Here is a 21,674-nt window from a genome sequence, read left to right on the forward strand (position 1 = left end):
GGTAAAGGCGGGGGGGTTCTCGCCCTTCTTTCTCCGGAACCTCCCGCCCCACGATTCCCATGTCTACTAGACCTACCATATAGATTTACAATACTCCGTGCCGGTCATTTCCTTTCAAACACCAGGTCAGGAAGTTAGTGAATAACTCAATTGTACTTCGTGCCAAAGACTGGCTCTCAAGGTTTTTAAAGCCGAGGTACTATTAGTGCCTGTCACCCGGCCGGCTGTGCCTATTCGATTGACTCATCGCCTACTGTTAAAGGGAGCGATCAAAGAGAGCGCAACTCTCTAGGGCATATATCAATCTTAAGACCATGTCCTCTAATGGGTGCTCTTTGGGTTCAAAAGAACTATGGCGGCATTCCACCCCGCAGGACACTCAGATATACAACTTCATGAAGAAGCTAAATGCAGACCTCGGGCTGTCTTTGAATAATTACCAGGACCTTTGGCATTGGAGTGTCTCGGAGCCTGCTAAGTTCTGGGAGCAGATATGGCACTATACGGCGATTAAGTTCCATAAGCCATATAATCGTGTGAGTACTCACAGTTCTCATGCCATGGTCTACATGACTTTGGCTGTGGCCACCTCGCAATAAAGTCTCTAACAAATAGTACAGGTCCTAGAATCGGACCAAGTCCTCTTCCCTAGGCCAAATTTTTTCGAGGGAAGCAAGTTGAATTTCGCCGAGAACCTTCTCTACCCAGCTAGCGCACCGGATGAAAACTCAGTGGCAATAATTGCTGCTACAGAGTCGGAACGAGAGCATGTCTCGTGGAAGGAGCTGCGCGAGCGCGTCCGACAATGTGCGAATTCATTGAAGGAAGCGGGCTTACAGACAGGGGATCGTGTGGCAGGGTTTCTAGGGAATCATGTCAATACCGTTGTTGCAATGCTGGCGACAACGTCCATAGGAGCCTTTTGGACAGGTGTTTCCCCGGACACGGGTGTACACGCAGTGCTGGAGCGGTTGAAGCAAATAGAACCAAAAGTCCTATTCGCCGACAATGCTTCTTTATATAATGGCAAAGTTCATGGGGCGGAAACCAAGATCCGTCAAATCGTTCCAGGATTGCCAAATCTTGAGCTGCTTGTTGTGTTCGAGACAGTCAAGTCCCATCAGATCAGTCTGGAGGATCTGCCACCTACCCAGGGCAAAGTGTCTACGTACGAGTCGTTTTTGTCTGCTGCTAGCAATCTTTCGGCTCCTCTCGAGTTTGCAAGCTTAGAACCTAGTCACCCCATTTACATACTGTACTCGTCTGGTACAACAGGCGCCCCAAAACCTATTGTCCATGGGTCGCTCGGAACCTTGTTGCAGCATAAGAAAGAGCATGTGCTCCATTGCGATATTCGCCCTGGAGACCGCCTGTTCTATTTTACGACTGTCACCTGGATGATGTGGCATTGGCTAGTGTCCGGGCTGGCCAGTGGTGCTACCATCGTCTTGTATGATGGATCCCCTTTTCGGCCATTTGACTCTGAAGGGGGACATGGAGAAATGGCCATGCCGCGCCTCATTGATGAGTTGAAAATAACACACTTTGGGACGTCTGCAAAGTACCTGTCCGTCTTGGAGCAGGCTTCACTGAATCCGCGGAAACACCCCCACCGGCCGGTAACGCTGCAAACATTGAGAGCGATATTTAGCACTGGCTCTCCACTGGCGCCCTCAACTTTCGAATACGTCTACTCGTCTATTCACCCTGACATCATGCTGGGTTCAATTACAGGTGGAACTGATATTCTGTCACTGTTCTGCGGCAGCTGCCCCATTTTGCCGGTTTTCAAGGGTGAAATTCAATGCCGCTGTCTAGCGATGGCCGTTTCTGTATGCGACTATGCAGGTAACGACATCAGCGCCTCTGGCGAACCTGGGGATCTTGTTTGCACAAAGCCTTTCCCTGCACAACCGGTCATGTTCTGGCCACCCGGTGCTATTGGGGCAGAGAAATACCGTAAGAGTTACTTTGACGTTTTTGGGCCATCGATCTGGCATCATGGAGACTTTGTGCGCCTCAATCCTCAGACTGGAGGGGTATTCATGCTAGGTCGTAGTGACGGCGTCCTGAAACCAGCCGGGGTAAGGTTCGGAAGCGCAGAAATCTACAACGTCCTCCTCAAACACTTTGCGGAGGAGGTAGAGGATTCCTTATGTATTGGACGGAGGCGAGAAGGGATCGATCCTGACGAAACAGTCGTCCTTTTCGTGAAGCTGGCGTCGCAAGGCAAGACCATGCCGCCCGACCTTGCGGCACGTATTCAAGCTACGATCCGCAAGGAGCTTAGCCCTCGTCATGTCCCAGGGGTAGTTGACGCTTGCCCGGAAATTCCCGTCACTTCCAATGGCAAGAAGGTTGAAAACGCCGTGAAACAGATCTTGTGCGGGTTGAATATCAAAATTGGCGCCAGTGTTGCGAACGCCTCTTGTCTTGACTGGTATGCAGCATGGGCAACGGAGAATCCGTAGTGTCTTGATTGATACACATGTAAAACCAATTGTATATCGGTAAAAAAGCTTACTCGATAGAAATAGAATGGGATAGACGTGATGGTGGCTTAAAATAAGTAGTTCATTGTTCTCCTTAGTGGACACAGTATTAGTGAGTACAGTACGACAAATCCAGGACTGGTATAATTGCGAGAAGAGAGAGTGTGTGTATGTGTGTGTGAAACAAAGGCCATCTACGATTTTGCCACAATTGAATCCATGATCTAGGCAAGACTACTGAAAATTTTTCAGGAAGTATTACAGCATCGTTGGTTGTTTAATTTGATGAAAAGTGCTGCTCCAGACCTGATTAGATAAGCCATGGATTCTCCGCTTTAATCCAAATCCTTGCGGTGGTCTCCGGAAAACAGCTTTCTCGGACAACACAAGGAACACTTGAATTCAGTCGCCTCCGAACTCATTGAATTCAAGGTTGACAAGATGCGCCGCTCAGTATTACGCGCAGTTGATTCAGCGAAGCCACTCGCCCGCGCGCCTCGCTCTGTTTCAAGAAGCTTCGCTACTCTCAATGAGGCTGGTTCTAAGGTAATGCCGAAATGACTTGGTGTCGTTTGATCCAGTCTTCTCAACTAACCCCTTGTCCTTTTCAATTACATAGGATCCCGTTGAATTAGATCAGATCACCACTCTGCCCAATGGAATCCGTGTCGCTACCGAGTCTTTGCCAGGACCTTTCTCTGGTGTCGGGGTTTACGTCGACGCTGGTTCTCGATACGAAGATGACAGCTTACGCGGAGTTAGCCACATAATGGATCGGTTGGCCTTCAAGTCGACTAAGAAGCGGTCTAGCGATGACATGCTTGAAACCCTTGAGGGCCTCGGAGGAAACATTCAGTGCGCTTCTTCCCGAGAATCGCTGATGTACCAGTCCGCTAGCTTTAATTCGGCTGTCCCCACGACTCTGGGCCTTCTGGCAGAAACAATTCGTGATCCCCTCATCACAGAGGATGAAGTGCTCCAGCAGCTGGATACGGCAGAATATGAAATTGGCGAGATTTGGGCTAAGCCGGAGCTCATCCTGCCAGAGCTAGTACATATGGCCGCCTACAAGAATAACACGTTAGGAAATCCTCTGCTGTGTCCACAGGAGAGACTAGGAGAGATCAATAAGGCGGTTGTCGAAAAGTATCGAGAGGTTTTCTTCAACCCTGACAGGATGGTCGTTGCGTTCGCCGGTGTACCGCATGACGTGGCTGTCAAACTCACGGAGCAGTACTTCGGTGACATGCAGAATCATACGTCGAGCAGCGGCCCTTCTCTGTCGGGAACCGGTATTGATACTACTTTGTCCTACTCTAAGTCGGCCATCGAAGAGGGGCAGGTGCCTACGATTCCCCAGTTCACGCCGTCCTCAACCACTTCGACTACCCCTACTTCCCCAAAGTCCGAGTCTGGTCTCTTTTCCAAACTTCCGTTCCTCAAGAATCTCTCCGGATCACAGAATAGCTCGGCGGCATCAATGAACCCTTCATCGGCGATGTCAAACCTGACGCGGGCTGCTCATTATACTGGAGGCTTCCTTTCCCTTCCTCCAATCCCTCCTCCAGCGAACCCCGCCCTTCCTCGTTTGAGCCATATACACCTTGCCTTCGAGGCTCTTCCCATTTCGAACCCTGATATCTATGCTCTTGCAACCCTCCAGACACTGCTCGGTGGTGGCGGATCGTTCTCCGCTGGTGGTCCTGGCAAGGGTATGTACTCACGTCTCTACACGAACGTGTTGAATCAGCACGGATGGGTTGAGAGCTGCATCGCTTTCAACCACAGTTATACCGACAGCGGAATTTTTGGAATCTCTGCATCATGCAGTCCTACTCGGACAACCGAGATGCTTGAAGTGATGTGCCGTGAACTGCAGGCACTAACCCTTGACAACGGATACACAGCTCTGCAGGCCCAGGAAGTCAACCGTGCAAAGAATCAGCTCCGCTCCTCTCTTCTCATGAACCTGGAGTCGCGCATGGTTGAACTGGAAGACCTCGGACGCCAGGTTCAGGTGCATGGCCGGAAGGTTGGTGTGAAGGAGATGTGCGATCATATTGAAGCATTGACTGTGGAAGATTTGCGCCGGGTTGCTCGGCAAGTCTTTGGCGGTAATGTTCAGAACAAGGGACAGGGTACCGGTAAGCCGACCGTTGTTCTACAGGAAGGCGAACTGGAGGGATATAAACTTCGGTCTTTCCCTTGGGAGGAAATTCAAGAAAGAATTGCTAGATGGAAGCTGGGAAGACGGTAAATCGGGGCAGAGTCGTTGTAAGGAATAGATAGTCGCTGCTAATTGTATAGTATAGTTAAGAGACGGGCGTAAACCCCGGCATTTTTCTTCCCTCTATGTAATTAAAATATTCATGTGTACCAAAATACTATACTCTACTAATAGATGAAAGAAGAAAAACCTACCTGTATGGCAATAATTCATTTGATGGGGCATAATATGAATCCTGGGGCCGCAATTCATTGCCGCTTTTAGCTCCGTTTGGCTAGGGAAAAAAGTTGGAACGGACGACGTCGAATCCGCAATCCTCTCAATTTACCCATCAATCTCCGTCACTTCAACCTCCACTCCATCCAACACCGCACGCCGTCAATTCACTTTATTTATTCGCATATTTTATAATCCTCAATTTAATCAACCAGCAACAGTCAAAATGGTTCAGCTCACAGAAGTCGAGGACGAGCACTACGCCCAGGAGAAGCCTCAGGTCACCAAGAATAATGTCCTTCTTGCCTCGGATGATGAGGACGAAGACTACACTGATACCGGTTAGTACTCTGGTGTTCTCATTCGGGTTTTATCAAATTGAGGCTACCGCCCCGTGTGGGCAAGACAAACACGCTTGCTCCCAGCATATGCGTTTCCGGCGACACTTTTCTATGTTGGCCATGCTGGAACCAAGCACCGGGCGTAGCCACCTCGGTTCCAGCTTGACAAACACATAGTTCAATCAACATTCTAACATATGTTATGAAAATAGAGTCTGAGATCTCCGAAGACTCCGATGTCGAGCTCGATGGCGAGACCATGTACGAGCGTCTGTCCGCCTTGAAAGATATCATCCCTCCCTCCGCCCGCCGCCAGTTCAACAGCACAGTTTCCGCCGTCACTTCTTTCACAAAGTCCAGTCTCATGTTCAGCGGTCGCGCATTGTGGGTTATCAGCACCAGTGCTTTCCTTGTCGGTATCCCATTCGCTCTTGCCTATGCGGAAGAAGAGCAGTATGTGCAGATGGAGCGCGAGCAGGGTATGATCAAGGGTGCCAATGAGGTAGGTCATACTTGGAATCCTGTGATTGTTTTCGTTTCCTCTGCTTGGTCATCGATATCACCGCCATTCTTTACCTTACTATTCGATTGCGCCCAACATCCCGGACGCGTGAAAACTCTTTTACCCATCGACAACGACGCCAACAAGGTGGAATCACTCATGTTTTAAATCTTTCGATTTTTCTATTGATTGATCTTATGTTTTTAACGACATATGCTGTGAATGAATGCTAACGAACCCTTTTTTTTTGCAGATGCTCGCCCCCGGTGTGACTGAGGAGCAGAAGCAGGCTCAACCTACTCTGTAAATGGACCTCGCTACTAAAGGCAAAGGCCGCAGCAGGTAGCATTGACCAGCCGTCAACAGTCTTAACCTATAGTCTATACTCGAACCGCCTGTTGCTGTAAAGCCTACAGCATTATACGTCATCGGTCTGCCTAGGGCGGAATAGCCGATATGTCAAACAATGACTCTTGGTGTTCCCGATATACATGAATCAAACCATGGTTGAATGGAAAAAAAAAGGTCTTGAAAACGAAACGGTAGGCATATCCGCTTGCGTTTTGACAAGGGTATACGAAAAAAACATGATATTAAACAATCACCTGCGGTTTCCAAAATATAATTCACGGGTTTGGGCCGACGTGGCAATTAAAAAAAGCAGTGGACTTAATGGTTATGGACATGGCTTTCATCCACCTGTCATTTTCGGAGTCTTTGATCCTTCTTTGTACCTCTTTTTTCTCCCCTCATGCCTCTTGTTTCTGGAAATCCTGGAGCGGGCAATGCATGTATCTGTATAACTTATACTTATTCCTTTTCTTTTTTCCGTTTCGTTGATGTTTTGTCTTACTTATTTTATCGATATATGTTTCTGAATAATGGAACGTGAATGATTATAGAAGTATCATAATGGGGGTTATATTGAAATCCAAAGGGTGTGTAAATACGTAGAACTAATGGTTTCATCATGCTAGAAATGTAGTAGAGAAGCACAACAAGCTAAGCACAGAAGAGCGCTCCGACGAATTTCGCAAGTCATGCCGGATGTGGGTATCAACATAGCGACGTTGCAAGAAAAGATCCACCCAGGTAGTTAAAAGGCAGAGAAATAAAGATAACATGAAAGGAATGATTAATCTAGGCGTGTATGGTGCAAGGTTAAGGGATAAAGCTAAAAGCTCCAATCGAGAGGAAAGCTTATAAAGTGGGAAGTAAAGTTATGAACAGGAAGGAGATAGGCAAGGCGAAGAATACGAGAGTTTGGTAATGTCACTATCCAAGTGTCTAGGATGTGCGTTAGTCCACATTCCTATGGAGGGTGTAGTGATATTTTGACGGAAGGGTCATACCATTGATTCTCTCGCCGCTCTTAAATTAATATGGAAGTCTCTCCAAAGCTTCTTAACCTCACCTTCAAAAACCATCATGCCGACAGTTTCACGTGCATACTTTGATCTTTTCCTTTCGCTCCAATGACTCCGCCTTAAGACTTGCTCATCTGTCAAGTAATTCATATGTTCGAGGTAACCCACTACCCATTCGTTGAGGTGGAAGCGCCAGTGGATGAGGGTATGGGCCATTGTAGCCTTGTTTTTGCAGTGTCTGGGTGTTCGGCTGTGAGCAATGCTCAAGAGCAGGTAGAGAGAAGGGGAGTGACAGGCATTAGACGGACCTTCCTAGCAAAAAGCGAGTGTTCTCATCTAACAGAACATGGCCATCCCTATCTTTTTCTTTACCATCATTTTCTGCATCGTTCGATTCGTCCTCACTGTTCTCGCCTGACAGCGGCTCAAGCGTCTCTAATGAGTATGCTTTTCCATAAAATTTGATGTCGGAGGAAGCCGGATGGCCAGATCGTTTGCATGCATCGCAAGGGTGATTCTCCAGGGTCGAATATCCGGTAATATCTACATGAGGTCTTGCCATGAGAGCTCTGCGGAAGTCGGCGTTCCATACTGACGATACTAGCTGTGATCCAGTCCTGCCCTTAACTTCATCATCCAATTTCTTGAATGCGACTTGATAGACTGGGCTCGAACGAGCAAAAGCCGGGTCAAGCTTATTGAACACCATCCATTCGACCGCGTCTTGAAAGTATTCCTTTGGTTGTTTGTATGCATGGCGGGTGAATTCGAATGGCATTTCTTGACCGGCGGGCGCGCCTAGATTCCCGTCTTCCAATACGAAATCGTCTTCATATCGATCAAGGTCTTCATCGCTTGGTATGGATGATTCAACATCACTGTCTTCATCCTGGAGACGGGATCGGGGCTTCCGAGTGCTGCTTTCGGCTTCACTCTCACTCCCATCTTCGTCTTCGAGTTCTGATGCGCTTTGTTCGTCCTTTGATTCTTCGTCATCCGACTCCTTTCTGCCAGCTCTCCGGCGGCGCAAAGCTTCCAAATGTTGCTGTCTTTGAGCTCGTGCCGAATTGGCTAACCGTCCTCTAGTTCGTGTTTCTTTCACCACTAACGAGTATCAACATGTTAAAGAAATATAATCCTGGCCTGAGACGCCTAGACATACCTGAATCTTGAAGATCTTGCAAGTCCTCCCTGAGATCTTGTTCGTCCTGATCCACGTTGAATTCTGGTGTCCGCGGTAGTTCAGATTCTGAGATGTTCCTTCGTCTTCTAGCCGGGGTTGCGATAGGCCCTTCATCTGAATCATCCTCCAGAGCGATGGGGGACTGAGATGCGAGACCTCGCCGTAATTTTCGTCGAGGCCGAGCGACTACATCGTCCGCATCGCTATCTTCGGACTTCGCAGAGGACGAAGGATTCTGAGGGGAGTGCACGGTATCGGACGGGGTCTGATATCTCTTCCGCTTCAAAGTTCTCGACCCCCTTACTTTTCGAGCGCTAGTAGGAACTTCGTCATCGCTTTCGCTATCTTCGCGGGCAAGTACCTTGGTGTCTGAGGTAGAAGGCTGCGGTGGTTCACCTGCCGATTTCCATAGAGTTAGAGTAAGACATCGCAACCAGCTGGGGACCAATATACTCACCTTCGCTCTTTTTCTTCTTCTTCTCTTTCTTCTCCTTTTTCTTTTTCTTGCGTGTAGATTTTTCGGATGGTTCTTGTTTGGCTATGCGGTTTTCCTCATCCGATGAGCGCTTCTTCACGACGAACGGAGCAGGCGACATTCTTTCACCTGATTTGTCGGTTAATTGCGATTGACCACTGCGCAAAGTCGGCCTTGACGGATGTCCATAACGTAGATTAGCTTTGTGATCACTTTTCTCGCCGACATTCTCGGCAAAATCCGGTGGCAGAGCTATCGGAGCAAAAGCAAGTCGCGTCTGCTTTGCTTTACCATAAGTGCGGGGCATCGGTGACGCAACAGGCGGTGACGCCAGATCTGCTGGAGGTCTTAGATGTAATCAAAGTACCAAGATGAAAACAAGAGCGTATTCAAGAGAGCCATGCGAAGGAGAGGTTAACGGCGAACGGATGAAGACATCTGATCTCGCAAGCTGATCTTTCGGGCGCGATGGATCGCGCGGGCTCGTCACGAGAGCACGTGATAGCATATCATCTGAATAGGCAGCTGTAGTAGTTCTCAGTGGAAGAAGTAGGTTCTCCTCACTTGATATTCAAATTCTTGGAAGAAACCGTTGGAATGCTCGAATGTTCAGTAGAGATGTGAAACGATCAACGAGGGCAATCTCACTTACAAAAGAGGGTTCGTATCATTTCGGTCATTGAAATATGACCCAGCTCATAGTATTCAGTATTAGCTTCGCTCTTGATTCAATTGACAATGAATCTTGTGTTTAAAATTGGACCGGTCGCTATAGAAACTATTATTCCCCGGTTGTGCATGATTATAGGTGGCGTCCAGATAGATATTCACTTTTGCATCGGATTACACCTGACATTTGGGCTCTAACATGGAATTCCTTGTAAGAGCTGGGATAAAATCTGATGGAGGGTTGCAGCTTCCCTGGAATGGTGTTTTCTGGTAACTGCTCTGAAGTGTCACTATTTCCTTACTTCTGCATCCAACGAGTACAGTCATTGTGTCATGAACAGGATTCTACAGAAGTATCCCCTTTATGTTAGAAGCACATGCTCCTAACTGACTACATCCCGTTACTATGCGCCGCCAACAACGCCTCTTCGCAGTCCTATATGCATTGTTGGGTGTGACTACCGTCAAGCCCAAGAACTCCCAGCCTTCCCGGTTTATAGATGCAAACGATCGAGAAGATATCCCATACAGTATAAAATGCCTTCCTGATAACTTCAGACATATAACGGTTTCTGATGGACATCAGCTGGACGGCCTGAGTTGTGGGATAGCTCTCAATTGTACGCTGGCATCGATATCAGCACCGGTTCTATTGGTGGACTTGGACGGCACAGCAAATGTGTTATTCGCAATGCTTAAGGTCAACTCACCTCGCAACTTGGCACTCATGCCACTAGATCATCAAGCGATGTCGTCAATCTCACAATCTTACGAAAGTAGCTTGGGAATACTTGTCTCCACGAAATTAGAGAGCCCGTTCTACAGCCCCATACAGCAAAGGCACATTGACTCACTCTCTTCAACGCTGGCCAAGAACGATGACGAGCATAAGGCTATATCAAGGCAAAGTGATATTCACCAAGGGTATGAGAGCCCGGCTGAAGTTGGCGAGCCCTACTCAGCTGCGATGCCAGACAGTCCTATTCAGGCTTATCTGGAAGGCTTTGAAACCCTTCTGACGACTACTCGAGACAAAATCATGCAGCTCTCATCAATCAATAAGGGCACGAGTGACCATCACTCGAAAAGGGATACCCAACCAAAGCTAATTAGACGGATTTTCCATAGTTTGAGGATGAGCTGTAACGACATGTTCTGCGAAGGATTTGACTTGAAGAAGATACGTACCTCAAACAGCATGTCTGCAGCAGAAAAGCAAGATTGCGCTGCGTGCTACCCCCGCCCGAATTTAAGACTGATAAGGGACCGATGTAAGGCCCGGAACGCTGAGGCGCTTCAAGATATCTACTGGGCTTGCGGGCTTCTAGGGGCTTTTGCCGGGGTTGCTGTTCTCATATACCGTGTATGTTCGTGCAGACATCAACACAGAAGCCAAACACGCAGGACTCCTACCGCACAGAGCTTTTTCTCCTCGACTCTTTCTATTGCTACAACTGCATCACCGTATAGTAGCTTAGATTGGAGGAAAGGGCACGAGCCTAGCATGGATAATACAGAAGGTTCCGAGGAAAATCTCTTCATGACAGAGCAGAGACTGAATCGTCTTGGTCTCTTTACTAGAGAGCCTCGCAAGAGAATACGAGATGTCTTCGATTTGGAGTCATATGGGTCTACCCAAGAGGCAGGAGGGATATCAAAGGAGAGAGTGCCCGTATTACCTCGCGCCCCGAATGCAAGCCTTCGGAGGCATCTTGTGACCAGGAGTATGGAGCAGGGGCCGAGGTTCAGGAACGAGAGTATTGGGTGAGGCTAGTATAATTCCTTCGACATGGAACAAGGCATGGACTTTTCTGGAGTGGAATATCCTCGGTGTATGTACTACTAGCGTAGCGTATTGTTGAGTATACTTGGAAGGATGGAAATCTGGAGATTCTCGTTATTGATTAGAGTTGGTCAAAGCGTTGTCATAAGGTTTTGATGGTGAGATTAGGCTGAATGGGAGAAAAGGGGATGGTTTCGAGGTTACCATATCAGCTAAGCATTTGACACCTTCTAGCTTTCTTTCTGTTTCTCTCTTCATGTGAAATTGAACCATATGAATCCTTCTCAAATTACTTTCCACGTCTCCTCATACCCCATCTCTTTTTGTTATTATTGGTATCCCGGCATTTACTTCTTCATCCTGGGGCCCACCCCCGGCTTCAATTGGTGGATTTCTTCACAGTCATTTCCTAAGCCGGTCTTGTTGCCGCTGATTCGTGGAAACATTTGGCGGACGTCCCTCGATGACTGAGAATTTCCCTCGAATCTCAACCCCGGATTTCCCCAGACCTCCACGGCCCGTTTTAGTGATGTCCCAACAGCTAGCTTCATTTGATTTTCCCCGGATACCCCACCACTCAGATGTCCGAGTGTCTAGTGTTGGCCTCTATCGAAACCGGGCTCAGGATGCTAGTGCCGCTGGAGAGGATTGGTCCAGTTCGCTTGGCCCGAAAGTGGCTGAAGGGCTGCAGCTATCATGGCTACGTCCCGTGGTTCTTATACGAATCATGCCTGCTTGTGGTCTTGTCTTTTTTTTCCTATCTATCCACTGCCTAATGAGTCTTATTTCTTTATATACCTGAGGTCAGACCTTTTCAAACCCATTCTCTCAGTGCAGGCTCCTACCTATCCCATAGACTTCAGTGGCTGCTGGAAACAGTGCCCCGAGTCAAAGATACCTCTTCACTTGTTACATTCTCATCTCCCAATCGGAAAATCCATCCAGCAATCATGGGGTTCAAATTGATGGGCTCGAAAAGAGCCTACAACTGGTTAGTGCATACAACCCAAATTCTTCACAATTGATACTCACAGAATCATCCTAGGTATATCTCTTGCGTCGCAGCAGCATGTATGGTCCTCTACGGATATGATGCATCAGTATACAATTCCGTACAAGGCTCAAAAAACTGGGTCGCCTACTTCAATAATCCAGACGAAAACATGATAGGAGCTGTCAACACAGCTTATACTGTGGGTGCCATCTTTGGTGGTTTCTTCTTAGGTGGTCCAACAGCGGACTTTCTTGGCCGTAAATTTGGAATGGGAATAGGTTGTGTTATGGTGATCGCTGCCACGTTCATGCAGACCTGGGCTCCTCGTGGAAACATTGCTTGCTTCCTCGCTGGACGATGCATTATCGGTATCGGTCAAGGAATTGCTTTGAGTAAGCCGCTCTGCTCTATCTATGAGCAAACTTCAAACGCTAACGTCTCAATCATACAGCCGCGGGTCCTATATACATTGGTGAGCTAGCGCCGGCGGAAATCCGTGGTAAAATCATGACTTTCTGGCAAATGTTCTATTCGGTTGGATCTTTCATTTGTTTCTGGGTGAACTACGGATGCACAGAGCACAAGGAAAACTTGGGCGAATGGGACTGGAAAATGGTTGTTATCTTCCAACTCTTAGTTCCTTGCTTAATTCTCGCTCTTCTGCCCACCATCCCAGGCTCCCCCCGTTGGTAAGTGTCACAATACCGATAAATCGCCATGTTCACTAACCCTCGGTCAGGTACATCCAACGGGGCAATAACGTCGAGAAAGCCCGTGCTGCTCTCCAGAAAGTTCGGGAACCTGATGAGGTCGAGGAGGAGCTCTTGAAGATCCGTGAAGCCATAGAGTATGAAAAGGAAGCTATTTCTGGAAGCTACTCTGCGCTTTGGAAAGACAGGTCTCTCCGCAAGCGTATGGCTCTCGCACTGGTCGTCAACGCGGGTCAGCAGGTCACTGGACAGGGCACGCTGAACACATACTCTACCAAGATCTACCAAAAGGTGTTCCCTAGTGCTGGTCAGATTGCTCTCATCAACGCTCTCAATGCGACCTTTGGTATCATTTTCACCCTGAATGCTGTTTGGATCATCGACCGATTCGGGCGCAAATTCCTTCTTATTGTGGGTGGCATTGGTATGGGGATCTGCATGATCATCGTTGCTGCAGTCGAGACCGAAACGCCATCACCAAACGGCAGCAAGAGTACGCCTGTTGGGATATCGATCGTATTCTTACTCTTCCTATTCATATTCTTTTGTATGTCCCCGTTAACCACAGATGAACATGTCGACTACTAACGTTGCTTTAGACAAGCCTTCTTGGGGAGCTACCGTGTGGATCTGGACTTCCGAAATTTTCTCGATGAACGTCAGAGCTCAAGCGGTGGGAATGGCATCTCAGACGCAGAATGTCGCCAATGCCATCTTCCAGCAGTTCTTCCCAATCTTCCTCAAAAACTGCGGCTTCTACGCGTTCTACATGTTTGCCGGGATCAACTTCCTCTTGGCAGTGTTTGTGTTCTTCTTCATCCCCGAGACCAAGCAAGTTCCTCTGGAAGAGATCGACGCACTCTTCGGTGGTGCCAACCATGCCACGCACGGCGAGGACCTTATTGCGCGTGAGAAGCAAATGCAGGCGACGCAGTCGAACGTGGGTAACGAAAAAGCCGAAGCCATCACAATTGAGAATGCACCCGCACGGCAGCGCCAATAGTCGCATTATAATATGGCTGCAAGCTTATGAGCCTTCCATTCTATATTTGAGTGGAGTTGATGTCTCGTGTAGTCAATATTGGGAGGGAATTAGTCTGAATATTTTTCTTGCCTATAATACTACAGCGTACTGTATACTCATTAATTAACCATCACCAAATCAAGGTAGTAAAAACGATGTACTATAACAATTAGCTCCAGTAAGACAATCCCAAGAATCAAATGATCATCGTCAAAAAGATGTGGGGAAATCCGGGGAAGTGGGGAAACTGCTTTTGTCTGTAAACTCCCAAGCCTTTCTTTTTAATTCTACTTTTTCTCAGCCTAACTGACCACTGATTTAGCTCATAGAACTAATTCTGAGGCCCGAGACCGTTCTGGAAGCCATCGTGAAGTAATTTCATATCCATCTACACAAGACATCTACTTAAGCATTCTAAGACCGGCAGCGTCTCTCTTGGCGAGGTTTATCTCTTTCGATTTCCTAATGGAAACTGAAGAAAAAAACGTAATAGAAGGTTTCTACCGTTACAATTCAACCGAACATGGCACTCTTTAGTTTAAAAAGTGGATAGGTATGTGTATAACTATGTACTCTAAATCAAGCGGGGCGAGATGAAACTCGATGCCAGCATTTTAGGTCGCCTGAGGCAGTGAAGGTTATATTAAGGAAATAGTATATGCATACAGATTGTCAGTCTATTTCTCGTTTCCTTGCTTATACCACCAATATGCCCAATGTAGAGATTATCCAATTATTCTCCCATACCAGATGGACTCCGACTCCCCTAAGTCTAATGTCTTAACCTCAAGTCATGAACTTCGTCAGAAATAGATATCTCATCCCATAAATCCTCCATTATTGGCTCGAGCCCTATACCACCTCGTCTTGGCCGAAGTGAGCAGGCTTCTTATTCCATGCTGAGTTTCGCGCCTCCGAGGTGTGGGATACCATTACCTCCCTGGTGCACATGATGCCTTCAGGATCATGGGGCGATAGGATGTGCTCTTCGCTGGAGTTGCTGCTGTCGGGCCCGGGATACGTGGTAGTTGTGGTTGATGTGGTCGTCGTCGCAAAGTGATGGGAGGGTAGCTTCTGATCGGCCTCGGCTTCCATCCGGCTTCGGGGCCCACTGTGTAGGGTTTGGGATTGGCCCTGGCGGGATCGAGATAGGGAGCGCAGTCGATACTGCTTGCTGCCGTATGTGTAGGGCCGTGTCTTCGATCGGGAGCCATAGCTGCCGAGGACTTGCTTGAAGAGGGGTTTCAGGGTGGGTAGGCTGCCTGCGATGATGCCCATATTGGATTCGACTCTAGAGGATTAAAAGATATATTAGTTAGGTGGAGAGCATCGGAAAGAGGTTGGGACGGATCTACGTACACAACCCAAATCGTAAGTGTGGAATAATCCCAAAGAAAATCGCCCGTGCGGCCGTAGTTTGGTAGGACGGAAAGTTTAACAAACGCAGCGGCGCAAGCGCTAATAAGAAGAAAATAAGTTGATATATTTCTAGCAACGGCCGCGAAGAACGATGTCTCACAAGATCCCTAATCCCAAAATACAGACAAGCGAGGCTTTGACCCGGCGATTCACTTGAAGGTGTCTATTAATAGACCCTAGGGTTAGCAGCTTGGCTTTCGTTTTTTGGGGGCTGTTCACAACATACCTTAGCATGAAGGCCGGAAGGAAGGCGAAGATAAGATCCGTCAAGATATTCAATGCTGTTAAAGTCAGGAAAAGTGTAACAAGATCAAGCAACGGAATGGATCGCATGCATACCAGTATTGGTGTAGCTCAGCTCCAGCAGTTGCGTGGGTGTGAAACATTCTGATTTCACCGAGTGGTCCCAGATAGTACGGATATCTTTGCATTGGAAAATGAGGGTCTGCACATAGATTAGACATCTTCCCTGTGCGGCTTCGAAGAGGGTGCGCTGGGCACGCACCAAGAAACAAATAGCTGTGTAGAGGAACATGAGCACTGCAAACACACCGCGCTCCGTTAGTATAGGACCATGACCCAGCAAGAGATCCAAACTTACCGATGACAACCCAGATAAAGATCTTATAGCCCTTACGAGGGGCAAAGCGCAACAGGAATAGTCCAATGGAGATTTTTACGAGGCCAATCGCCCACATGTAGATGCCCTGTGTGACGAAGTTCAAATGCATGGCCGTAGTAGCCGTTTCCTGGACATATGCTGTGTGTCTCCCTGCGCCATAAACGACTTCTGGTATAATAATGGCCCATCCGGCGAGAGACTATAGAGTAGACGTCAGAATTGACGATGCAAATCGAGCTACTGTATCTCACCAGTGCCATGGTTAGCATCATGGTATAATCCTGGACACCAGTCAGCTTTATCGAACAGTCCTCGTGCCGCAAAGATTTCCTACATCGAGGCCAACATTTCGGATGACGAATATGCGAACGTACATCCGCGCCAGCACTGTGAGCAATGCAAATGCGGTGGTTATCGTCGTGGCTGCGAGGATTCGAGAAGCTTGACTCTCATCTGGCAGGCCAGCACCTCCAGGATGGGCACTGTCGGGCATGACAGCGGCGTATCGTGCGGGTACTTCTATCACCGAGGGATCATCAAGGTGGTCCTGGAGACTGGCGACAAGGTCGGCGAAGACAGACATCGTTCGAGATTATAGCTTGAACTTGATCCACGAAAGGTGCAGATCACCAGGGACAGTAGCACGAACTAATAGACATTACATATCGAACCGGGAACTTAAAAGTGTGATGCATAGAATTGAAAATTAGGAGAACGAACATGGATTGGAATTTGCTCGATTGGAGAGTATCTCTGGAGCTTCTACGACAAAGTTTAAAGTCCACCCAGTTCGATGGTTTACCGAATAGTCGGATATTATTTTGCCAACAGGGACCGTCTATTCGTGGCCGGTCTAGTTCATCTTTCTCAAACTGTCTTCGTTCCTGGTTTCTGTTTGTCATCTCGGCTAAATCAGAATCTCACAATCGGGTCAAGAGAAGGCCCCGACTTATCCACGGTTTCAACCCCTGCTCGGTCGATATCCCTTCATCAAAACCTGACCAATTAGATGGAACCCTACCAATAGTAAACTCGTACTTCAGATCACTAACTATGGACTAGGGCTAAAGGGTTACGGTAATTCCGGAATCACCGCGTGGGTCACTAACTTCCAGGTAATAGTGCCATCCGCACGCCAGACCAGACCAAGTGGATAAGTCCGGACGATTGGGGTTTTTTCGCAGCATGACCGACCAACGCCACGATAGGCATTCTCGTATAGACCCTTATGACTGGCGAAAATGGCCCTCATCTTGCCGAATGCCTCAATCTCCGGCGGTGGAGCGCATTTCACCTCTTACTAATTCGTAGGCGACTCTCTCCAGTTAGACTAGGACATGACTCAGGGCTATAGGCTCCCGAATTAGCCAAGGTCTCAATTCCCACGAGGTGGTTTAGAGTTCTGACTGGGACTCGTGGCCAAGGAACAAAGGCCCCGCCCAAAAACGAGTACAGGGCTCAACCAGTGCCATTCTGGGTTTGTATGGAGCAATTGTAGCACATAATAACGGCCATGCTGATCCCTTCCAATCGTGAAGGGGTGAACCTTTTTTGTATTGCTTTTCTTCGTTGACTGATCGTCAGGGTACGATCGGTGGAGAGGATGTGAGAGAGTGACGAGATTCAAATTTATATCATATCAGCCCTTTTATCCACACCATGGAAGGAAATAGTAAATCCGTATCAATTTCGGCACATGATTGGCAAGATTCTCTTTTTGGACGCCCCACCGGCTCTGGGTGTCCCGAGCCCTAATATGCTGCTCCCGAAAGTATCCTTTACGATCCTCTGGATCAGACCCCGATCCCCAATATTGTATTTATGCACATACACATACATCCCGCTTTCATATCTCGCATTCGGTAAGGATCGCTGCCCCTTACTTATATCCCGCATCATGCGAGCACTTACATCGGCAAGCGAGGAAGAATCCTCGTTCAGGAGAAGAAAGTCATTGATCTCATGTAAGTCTAACCTCATCAGTATATACTACCTTTTTCAATCATCAGTGCCGAGGTCCAACTCCTGGGAGCACTGCGAGCATCCACTCTATCCTCCCCACCAAATTAGGAGATTGGCCCTTGCAGCGAATAAAGAACGCTGCATTCTGGAACGGATCCCCCCACCCAGAAGTGGATCAAGTCCAAGCCCAGCCAGTGCGTCGCCATAGATGGTTTTAACTTTCATGGACTATCATCCGAATGAAGGCCAGATAGTTGCCCTAACTAATCTATTTTTCCAGCTAGTCGCTTCGCCCCGACAGGTAATCAGGGCTTTTGTCCTTTTTTTGCCGGTCATCCGAGAACTAGCCGCAGCAATGGCCCTTTTTCGATCTATACCACCAGTCAGGGTGAAAAAGAGCCATGTCGAGAACGTGGTACGATAGCTCAATAGGTGCTTGGCTCGGAAATACCATGAGATTGGATGCTTATTTGTGTGCCTATGCATCTCCGTAAGTCTCGCTCCTTTATAGATAGCCAACGGGGGCCAACAGCCAAACCTTTTATATTGACAATCATTCCCCAATCTGTTTCTCTTCTGTCTACTCCACCCCCATTCCTCATCTTCTCTCCGCTCACAGTCTCATCATGGTCGCCCTTCAGACTCTCAGTCTGGGACTGCTGGTTTCGCAGGCCTGGGCCATCCCTGCTGCTCCTCAGCAGACCGCTACAACTACCCTACCCACCACCGCGTCCAGCTCGACTACAGTCGCCTCGTCCCAACTCGACCAACTAGCCGACTTTGCCTACAACATCACAACGGACAACATTGCTGGTGGCTCCGAGAACAAGCGTGGGGGCTGTACCTTGCAGAACCTCCGCGTCCGCCGCGACTGGAGGACCTTCTCGACTCTCCAGAAGAAGGCCTACATCAACTCCGTCTTGTGCCTTCAGAATTTGCCTTCGCGCACGCCAGCCCACGTAGCCCCGGGTGCCAAAACTCGCTATGATGACTTTGTTGCAACCCACATCAACCAAACTCAAATAATCCACTACACGGTATGACTCCGGGTCGGTGGCCTTGGGTGCGATGGACACTAATCATGGCATAGGGTACCTTCTTGGCCTGGCATCGCTACTTTATCTATGAGTTCGAGCAAGCGCTTCGTGACGAGTGCGGATACACCGGCGATTACCCGTATGTCTAGCTAAATAGCTCCCCAAGGAAAACTCACGCACAAAACTAACAATGCTGTCTGTGACCCAGATACTGGAACTGGGGTGCCGACGCCGAAAACTTGGAGAAGTCGCAGGTTTTCGATGGCAGTGAGACTTCGATGTCGGGCAATGGCGAGTACATCCCCAATCAGCCCGATGTGAAGCTGTACTTGGGCAACTACCCAGCTATCGACCTTCCTCCCGGCAGTGGTGGCGGCTGTGTCACCAGCGGTCCGTTCAAGGATTACAAGGTGAGCATGGGTCCAGCGGCTCTGTCTCTTCCCGGTGGAAACATGTCCGCTGTGGCCAACCCACTCGAGTACAACCCACGCTGCATGAAGCGCTCCCTCACCACGGAGATCGTGAAGAAATATGCCAACTTCCCGAAGATTGTTGAGCTTATCCTCGAAAGCGAAGATGTCTGGGACTTCCAGATGACCATGCAGGGCGTCCCCGGAAGTGGCTCAATCGGCGTGCACGGCGGTGGCCACTACTCCATGGGTGGCGATCCCGGGCGCGACGTCTACACAAGCCCTGGTGATGTGGCCTTCTGGCATCACCACGGTATGATCGACCGCACGTGGTGGATCTGGCAGAACCTGGACTTGAAGAAGCGCCAGAACGCCATCTCCGGCACCGGTACCTTCATGAACAACCCTGCCTCTCCCAACACAACCCTGGACACCGTCATTGATATCGGTTACGCCAACGGCAGCCCGATTGCCATGCGGGATCTCATGAGCACCACCGCAGGTCCTTTCTGCTACGTGTATATCTAAGGTGGCAGTTGAAGATGTCGGGTACACTGTTTCTCTGTTTTTATTTCTTTCGTCCATGGCCAGGTAGATAGATATGTACATACATCATAGCCAGCAGACGACTAGCATAATAACAAGCAGTGGCCTCACAACTCTACTCATTCCACTCTAATTAAACCCCCTCCAACTCTATGCTTAAGCCGACTATCTTTTCGATCTTATCCGAACCAAAAAAAAAGGAAAAGAAAAAGGAAAAAACGCAATCCTCCATACCTCCACAAGATAACTTAGGACAAGTTCACTGGAAGTTGGAGCGCAGCTCCGAACTATTGACACCAAACCTCGGAAGCATAGACCAGAGAAGGTAAGCGAACCATGTTTAACCAGATCGATGTCTCAGCGCCAAATGTTGAAAAACTGGAGCATCTTATCTTGGCGTAGACGTTCGCAACTTAGCGTTACCTGGTTCCATGGATGACTTTAGCTTCTCCTTTTTGGTTCTGTGCAGGCCCTGGGAACTTTATCAATCAACTCGATCGATCGACCTGCAGAAATCGTACTGTATTAATCGAAGTAAACTGCGGGAACCATAAATATGACCATCCCATCCCAACCCCGTTCATACCTTTTGGAGAGAAAAACCACACCCCACAGGTCAACATTTACCATTCTAGACCAATTCCACATGTTCACCTAGATGAGATGAAGCTATCTTCCAGGACTTAACCTAACACAAGAGCCCCCTAGACGACCTGAATCTCAGCCCACCCCCTCTGCCCTTCAGCAACAATCGTTTAAAAGCCCACAAACCACAGATAGTGTTAAACCATATCCCAGAAGCAACCCTAGCACCACTTCATCATCATCACCATCATCATCTCACTTCCTCTTCTCTTCCGTACCAGCAGCGGCACCTTTCTGCATGTGTATCTGCCTCTCCCGTTCCCGTTCCTGTTGCCGCATATACCAAAAACACACCCCGTAGATCAAGTCGAACCCGAGAAAACAGGCACAGCACCAGAGCATGAACGGCTTGCCCAGGAACGCGAAATTCTCGGGCCAGTATTTTACGCGGAGGTAGAATTCAGGGACTAGGGCTAGGGAGCCGATGAAGCGGAAGAACCTGGATTTGGTTTATTTGTGTCAGTATTTGTTTTGTCTTGTTCTTGGCTTGATTGGGGAGAGACAACAACTCACCCCAAATCCATAGAAAACCCTCTCGTACTCCCCCTCACAAAGAGCATGCCCAGGTAACCAACACTAATAATGACTTGTAACACGATAGCATTGACAAAGCAAGCCTTTGTCGGTCCGAGCTCGGCGGTAGCACACAGATGCCCTGCAAGAGCGACTAGCGTCCCAACGATATAGTACGTGAGGAGATGGCGCTGGACGAAGGGGGAGCGATCCCATTCTCTCGCGCCGTAATGGATGGCAGACCATATGACAGTTCAGTTGATCACGAAGGCGATCAGGAAAGTAGAATATACCACCCAGTGGTCGACGTATATGTATCCGAATGTTATCTCCCAGGCTATGTTCAGGCACTGGGAAATGAGGGGCATGGCGTAGGACTTGTCCTTCATGGACCGGTATATCATGCCGTAGTAGACGTATAGCCATGTTAGATTGCTGTACCCGTTCAAGGTCCATATCGTTGTGCCCCAGGCTTGGAACTCTGGGGGAGCTTTGGATAGGTCGAAGGCTTCCATTGTAGTGGTGGTTCAGGTCAAA

General features: G+C 48.5%; 10 protein-coding genes across 10 annotated transcripts; 7 read left to right on the forward strand and 3 right to left on the reverse strand.

Moving 5' to 3' along the window:
* Positions 1–314: 314 nt before the first annotated feature.
* Positions 315–4,749, forward strand: BDW43DRAFT_301704 (uncharacterized protein; the record flags this gene model as incomplete). The annotated part of the gene is made up of 4 exons (XM_032045097.1): positions 315–536; positions 621–2,295; positions 2,947–3,038; positions 3,112–4,749. 4 exons carry the CDS (start codon positions 315–317, stop codon positions 4,747–4,749), a joined length of 3,627 nt encoding a protein of 1,208 aa, XP_031898344.1.
* Positions 4,750–5,058: 309 nt separating this feature from the next.
* Positions 5,059–6,691, forward strand: BDW43DRAFT_282480 (mitochondrial import receptor subunit TOM22). Its single transcript, XM_032042631.1, has 3 exons — positions 5,059–5,276; positions 5,489–5,778; positions 6,032–6,691. Exons 1-3 carry the CDS (start codon positions 5,162–5,164, stop codon positions 6,083–6,085), a joined length of 459 nt encoding a protein of 152 aa, XP_031898345.1. The 5' UTR covers positions 5,059–5,161; the 3' UTR covers positions 6,086–6,691.
* Positions 6,692–6,696: 5 nt separating this feature from the next.
* On the reverse strand, positions 6,697–9,339 carry BDW43DRAFT_282485 (uncharacterized protein). The gene is made up of 5 exons (XM_032042632.1): positions 8,786–9,339; positions 8,308–8,724; positions 7,454–8,249; positions 7,131–7,383; positions 6,697–7,065 (listed from the first exon to the last, which is right to left on the reverse strand). The coding sequence occupies exons 1-5, from the start codon at positions 9,108–9,110 to the stop codon at positions 7,054–7,056; spliced, it is 1,803 nt and encodes a 600-aa protein (XP_031898346.1). The 5' UTR covers positions 9,111–9,339; the 3' UTR covers positions 6,697–7,053.
* A 367-nt stretch (positions 9,340–9,706) lies between these two features.
* Positions 9,707–10,322, forward strand: BDW43DRAFT_282489 (uncharacterized protein). The gene is made up of 2 exons (XM_032042633.1): positions 9,707–10,097; positions 10,183–10,322. The coding sequence occupies exons 1-2, from the start codon at positions 9,879–9,881 to the stop codon at positions 10,207–10,209; spliced, it is 246 nt and encodes an 81-aa protein (XP_031898347.1). The 5' UTR covers positions 9,707–9,878; the 3' UTR covers positions 10,210–10,322.
* Positions 9,707–11,518, forward strand: BDW43DRAFT_282491 (uncharacterized protein). The gene is made up of 4 exons (XM_032042634.1): positions 9,707–10,097; positions 10,183–10,267; positions 10,327–11,356; positions 11,460–11,518. The coding sequence occupies exon 3, from the start codon at positions 10,440–10,442 to the stop codon at positions 11,238–11,240; it is 801 nt and encodes a 266-aa protein (XP_031898348.1). The 5' UTR covers positions 9,707–10,097; positions 10,183–10,267; positions 10,327–10,439; the 3' UTR covers positions 11,241–11,356; positions 11,460–11,518.
* Positions 11,519–12,006: 488 nt separating this feature from the next.
* BDW43DRAFT_139745 (putative MFS sugar transporter) lies at positions 12,007–14,107 on the forward strand. The gene is made up of 5 exons (XM_032038298.1): positions 12,007–12,246; positions 12,301–12,641; positions 12,701–12,938; positions 12,989–13,506; positions 13,559–14,107. The coding sequence occupies exons 1-5, from the start codon at positions 12,206–12,208 to the stop codon at positions 13,960–13,962; spliced, it is 1,542 nt and encodes a 513-aa protein (XP_031898349.1). The 5' UTR covers positions 12,007–12,205; the 3' UTR covers positions 13,963–14,107.
* A 728-nt stretch (positions 14,108–14,835) lies between these two features.
* On the reverse strand, positions 14,836–16,517 carry BDW43DRAFT_320748 (integral membrane family protein; the record flags this gene model as incomplete). Its single annotated transcript, XM_032049156.1, has 9 exons — positions 14,836–15,274; positions 15,343–15,441; positions 15,503–15,565; positions 15,629–15,683; positions 15,742–15,847; positions 15,908–15,942; positions 16,004–16,223; positions 16,276–16,305; positions 16,359–16,517. The coding sequence occupies 9 exons, from the start codon at positions 16,515–16,517 to the stop codon at positions 14,836–14,838; spliced, it is 1,206 nt and encodes a 401-aa protein (XP_031898350.1).
* A 394-nt stretch (positions 16,518–16,911) lies between these two features.
* BDW43DRAFT_282498 (uncharacterized protein) lies at positions 16,912–17,652 on the forward strand. Its single transcript, XM_032042635.1, has 2 exons — positions 16,912–17,372; positions 17,432–17,652. Exons 1-2 carry the CDS (start codon positions 17,253–17,255, stop codon positions 17,558–17,560), a joined length of 249 nt encoding a protein of 82 aa, XP_031898351.1. The 5' UTR covers positions 16,912–17,252; the 3' UTR covers positions 17,561–17,652.
* Positions 17,653–18,554: 902 nt separating this feature from the next.
* On the forward strand, positions 18,555–19,967 carry BDW43DRAFT_282502 (tyrosinase family protein). The gene is made up of 3 exons (XM_032042636.1): positions 18,555–19,023; positions 19,077–19,162; positions 19,232–19,967. The coding sequence occupies exons 1-3, from the start codon at positions 18,613–18,615 to the stop codon at positions 19,959–19,961; spliced, it is 1,227 nt and encodes a 408-aa protein (XP_031898352.1). The 5' UTR covers positions 18,555–18,612; the 3' UTR covers positions 19,962–19,967.
* An 852-nt stretch (positions 19,968–20,819) lies between these two features.
* On the reverse strand, positions 20,820–21,652 carry BDW43DRAFT_301709 (uncharacterized protein; the record flags this gene model as incomplete). The annotated part of the gene is made up of 3 exons (XM_032045098.1): positions 20,820–21,063; positions 21,138–21,328; positions 21,404–21,652. The coding sequence occupies 3 exons, from the start codon at positions 21,650–21,652 to the stop codon at positions 20,820–20,822; spliced, it is 684 nt and encodes a 227-aa protein (XP_031898353.1).
* Between the last annotated feature and the right edge of the window lie 22 nt (positions 21,653–21,674).

Source organism: Aspergillus alliaceus (genome assembly GCF_009176365.1).
Source record: "Aspergillus alliaceus strain CBS 536.65 unplaced genomic scaffold BDW43scaffold_34, whole genome shotgun sequence".
NCBI lineage: Eukaryota > Fungi > Ascomycota > Eurotiomycetes > Eurotiales > Aspergillaceae > Aspergillus > Aspergillus alliaceus.